General features: G+C 39.3%; 1 protein-coding gene across 1 annotated transcript in view; it reads right to left on the bottom strand.

Moving 5' to 3' along the window:
• Positions 1–5,000, bottom strand: part of LOC306778720 (protein mono-ADP-ribosyltransferase PARP14-like) — a 25,031-nt gene that overhangs the window by 1,495 nt on the left and 18,536 nt on the right. The window contains exons 19-21 of the mRNA XM_079270369.1: positions 4,732–4,967; positions 4,362–4,636; positions 974–1,113 (exon numbers count right to left, since the gene is read on the bottom strand). Of these exons, the coding sequence (XP_079126495.1) occupies positions 974–1,113; positions 4,362–4,636; positions 4,732–4,967 (651 nt within the window). The remainder of the gene's footprint in view (positions 1–973; positions 1,114–4,361; positions 4,637–4,731; positions 4,968–5,000) is intronic.

Below are 5,000 nucleotides of genomic sequence, written 5' to 3' on the forward strand. Positions count from 1 at the left end.
ATATATATAAAATATATATATATAAAATATATATATATATATATAAAATATATATATATATATATAAAATATATATATATATATATATATATCATATCTTGTGATACCGTTGCACTCCCTTGCACATCCTTTCTATGTTTCTATTTAAATTACTGTTTGTCTACCATATTCTATTGTAAATCTTAATGTTTCTATTTTTAAATGATATCTTGATGATTACAATGCGTTCATTGTTATGTCACATTCCTTGTATGTGTGACGTACTTGGCAATAAACGGTTCTGATTCTGATTGTTAAAATACTTGGTCATGAATATTACGCAGTCATATCTTATGTATATTCATTTTGTGTTCTCTTTAACACTGTGAAGTTATAATATTATACAGGTGGAGGCTTCAGATAAACTCAGTTGGTTTTCTGCCTCTTCCTGCACTGTGATATAAATTATCTCCGTTATATTTATGTATTTTTTTAATTGTGCAAACTTAACAAAATTAAAACCAAAAAAAGTTACAAAAGATCATAAAGCATCAAGAGGCATCAGTAAAAAATATTTAAAAAATACAAAGTATAAATAGGAAATCTAACAGTAAAGATAGTTAATAAATCGTAAAAACTAAAATAGAATATTCTTAAAGTGAATGGTTGAGTTCACATATGAAATATTAACATGAATGAAAGAATAATTTGGTTTGCGTATAGTTATATTTAAAAACTACGATAATTCTGGAGTAAGTCAAAATCACTTCAAGTCCCATTGAAACGGGAGTGAGAGCGTCTTTCGCTTCTCCAACTGTTTGATGACGGGGCACTATAAGACCCACCCACTTTTTAGCAGTCCAATCAAATGGATTTTATTTAAATTCCTGTACACGGCTCAAATATTCAGTTTCACCGGCATAATACATCACAGAGGATGAAGACGCTGGGACTTAAATGACGCTGAGCAAAGATAGTCAGATACTGAACATACGCTGATGATGCTGACAGCCAGACCGGTCTTTGATAGTTCTGTCTTCACTTCTTTGGATTCTTTGGATTTTGGAGCCAGAGCAAACAGCTGGAGGAGGTTTCCTTTCATGTCGTCCCAATGTGACGGCAGGGCGGCGTCATCTGCAAAGAGAGTAATAACAGTAGGCATGTACAACAGTAGGTATGTATCACAGTAGGTATGTACAACAGTAGGTATGTACAACAGTAGGCATGTACAACAGTAGGTATGTACAACAGTAGGTATGTACAACAGTAGGTATGTATCACAGTAGGTATGTACAACAGTAGGTATGTACAACAGTAGGTATGTATAACAGGTATGTACAACAGTAGGCATGTACAACAGTAGGTATGTACAACAGTAGGTATGTATCACAGTAGGTATGTACAACAGTAGGCATGTACAACAGTAGGTATGTACAACAGTAGGCATGTACAACAGTAGGCATGTACAACAGTAGGTATGTACAACAGTAGGTATGTATAACAGTAGGTATGTACAACAGTAGGTATGTACAACAGTAGGTATGTACAACAGTAGGTACATACAATAGGTAGATATATATATATATAATAGGTACGTATAATAGTAGGTATATAATAGTATGCTACGTATATATAATAGTACGTACAATAGCAGTGAGTGATAAATATTAAGTGTATAAGAAGAAACACCGACACCAGGTCAAAGTAGAAAAGCAATATCAAAGTAGTTAAATAAATTCAGCAAAAATAGAAAAAGTAAATTCCAACATAAGAATAAAAACAAGAGTAAAAATATTAAAAGTATGAATTCATATCACTGTTGTACAGCTTTAGCTTTGTGTGTGAACTTCAAAGTAATTTAAAGTGCATCTCATCAGCTGTGAATGATGTGAAGCAGATTTGACTTGAACCAGAAAACGAAGGTCAAATATGTTTTTACTAATGTGATCGATGAAAACGAACATGGTGCTCTCTGTTATAATGACATTAAAAAACACAAAAGTTTGACGATATTTTGAATGTTTACTCTGAGACTCAACCAATCAGATCCCATGTAGGTCCTCAGAAGGTCGGCCGATTTAGTTTTCCTCGTGCTCGTTGAACATGTTCATGTAGAAACATGTTCGCGTAGAAGCATGGTGGTGTAGAAACATGTTCCCGTAGAAACATGTTCGCGTAGAAACATGGTGGTGTAGAAACATGGTGGTGTAGAAACATGGTGGTGTAGAAACATGTTCGCGCAGAAACATGTTCGCGTAGAAACATGTTCACGTAGAAACATGTTCGCGTAGAAACATGGTGGCGTAGAAACATGTTCCCGTAGAAACATGTTCGCGTAGAAACATGGTGGCGTAGAAACATGTTCCCGTAGAAACATGTTCGCGTAGAAATATGTTTGCGTACAAACATGTTCGCGTAGAAACATGTTCACGTACAAACATGTTCACGTACAAACATGTTCACGTAGAAACATGTTCGCGTAGAAACATGTTCGCGTAGAAACATGGTGGCGTAGAAACATGTTCGCGTACAAACATGTTCGCGTACAAACATGTTCCCGTACAAACATGTTCCCGTACAAACATGTTCCCGTACAAACATGTTCCCGTACAAACATGTTCCCGTAGAAACATGTTCCCGTACAAACATGTTCCCGTACAAACATGTTCCCGTAGAAACATGTTCCCGTAGAAACATGTTCGCGTAGAAACATGTTCGCGTAGAAACATGGTGGTGTAGAAACATGTTCGCGTAGAAACATGTTCGCGTAGAAACATGTTCGCGTAGAAACATGTTCGCGTAGAAACATGTTCCCGTAGCTACATGTTCCCGTAGAAACATGTTCCCGTAGAAACATGTTCACGTAGAAACATGTTCACGTAGAAACATGGTGGTGTAGAAACATGTTCACGTAGAAACATGTTCACGGAGAAACATGTTCACGGAGAAACATGTTCGCGTAGAAACATGTTCGCGTAGAAACATGTTCGCGTAGAAACATGTTCACGTAGAAACATATTCACGTAGAAACATGTTCACGGAGAAACATGTTCACGGAGAAACATGTTCACGGAGAAACATGTTCACGGAGAAACATGTTCACGTAGAAACATGTTCACGTAGAAACATGTTCACGGAGAAACATGTTAACGGAGAAACATGTTCACGTAGAAACATGGTGGTGTAGAAACATGTTCACGGAGAAACATGTTCACGTAGAAACATGTTCACGGAGAAACATGTTCACGTAGAAACATGTTCACGGAGAAACATGTTCACGTAGAAACATGTTCACGGAGAAACATGTTCACGGAGAAACATGTTAACGGAGAAACATGTTCACGTAGAAACATGGTGGTGTAGAAACATGTTCACGTAGAAACATGTTCACGTAGAAACATGTTCACAGAGAAACATGTTCACGTAGAAACATGTTCACGGAGAAACATGTTCACGGAGAAACATGTTAACGGAGAAACATGTTCACGTAGAAACATGTTCACAGAGAAACATGTTCACGTAGAAACATGTTCACGGAGAAACATGTTCACGGAGAAACATGTTAACGGAGAAACATGTTCACGTAGAAACATGGTGGTGTAGAAACATGTTCACGTAGAAACATGTTCACGTAGAAACATGTTCACAGAGAAACATGTTCACAGAGAAACATGTTCACGTAGAAACATGTTCACGTAGAAACATGTTCATGTAGAAACATGTTCACGTAGAAACATGTTCACGTAGAAACATGTTCATGTAGAAACATGTTCACAGAGAAACATGTTCACGTAGAAACATGTTCGCGGAGAAACATGTTCGCGTAGAAACATGTTCGCGTAGAAACATGGTGGTGTAGAAACATGTTCATGTAGAAACATGTTCATGTAGAAACATGTTCACGTAGAAACATGTTCACGTAGAAACATGTTCGCGTAGAAACATGTTCGCGTAGAAACATGTTCACGTAGAAACATGTTCGCGTAGAAACATGGTGGTGTAGAAACATGTTCATGTAGAAACATGTTCATGTAGAAACATGTTCACGTAGAAACATGTTCACGTAGAAACATGTTCACGTAGAAACATGTTCGCGTAGAAACATGGTGGTGTAGAAACATGTTCACGTAGAAACATGTTCATGTAGAAACATGTTCACGTAGAAACATGTTCACGTAGAAACATGTTCGCGTAGAAACATGGTGGTGTAGAAACATGTTCACGTAGAAACATGTTCGCGTAGAAACATGTTCGCGTAGAAACATGTTCGCGTAGAAACATGTTCACGTAGAAACATGGTGGTGTAGAAACATGTTCACGTAGAAACATGTTCATGTAGAAACATGGTGGTGTAGAAACATGGTGGTGCATCCTGTACTCACCTTTCCCCTCTTTTCTCAGCAGCTCCACCTCTTTACGCCCGTTCACCGCCGCTGCCTTTCTGCACATGACTTGAGCGATGTACTTTTCGTTGTTGATCTTGATCTTCACGCTCTTCTGTTTCTTCTCCAGAGCCTCCTCCAGCTCCAGGTTGGTGTAAATGTCGAAGGACGTAATCGGCCCGCGTTGGTCTTGGTACTGCCACTCCACCAGCCCGCTCAGCAGCAGGGCTTTGGTCCTCAGGTTCTCAGACCTCTCCACCTTGTGGATGATTTCCCTGATGGTTTAGAAAACAACAACAAAACACATTTCAGGGAATCTGCAAACATCTGGTACTTTTCTTTGTTCTCCTGCATGAATTGATTTGCCGACCTGACTGCAGACTCGGCGGTGTAGACGTCTCTGGTCAGACCCTCCAGGAGGATGTTGGGCTCCTGGTCCTCCAGCCCTCGGTTCAGACGGATGCTGACCGTCAGTTTCCTCTGCAGGGCCCTCAGCTGGTCCATGTCGGCCTGCGACAGCTTCCCGATGTACTGGTCTGTGATGCTTCTCTCCGCCTGCTCGGCCACAATCAGATCCTGGATCCTTTTCTTAGCCTGACTCACGGCCTGCGGGTAACGAGTGTGGGGAGTTTAGTTCAC

Source organism: Melanostigma gelatinosum (assembly GCF_949748355.1).
Source record: "Melanostigma gelatinosum genome assembly, chromosome: 6".
Classification (NCBI taxonomy): Eukaryota; Metazoa; Chordata; class Actinopteri; order Perciformes; family Zoarcidae; genus Melanostigma; species Melanostigma gelatinosum.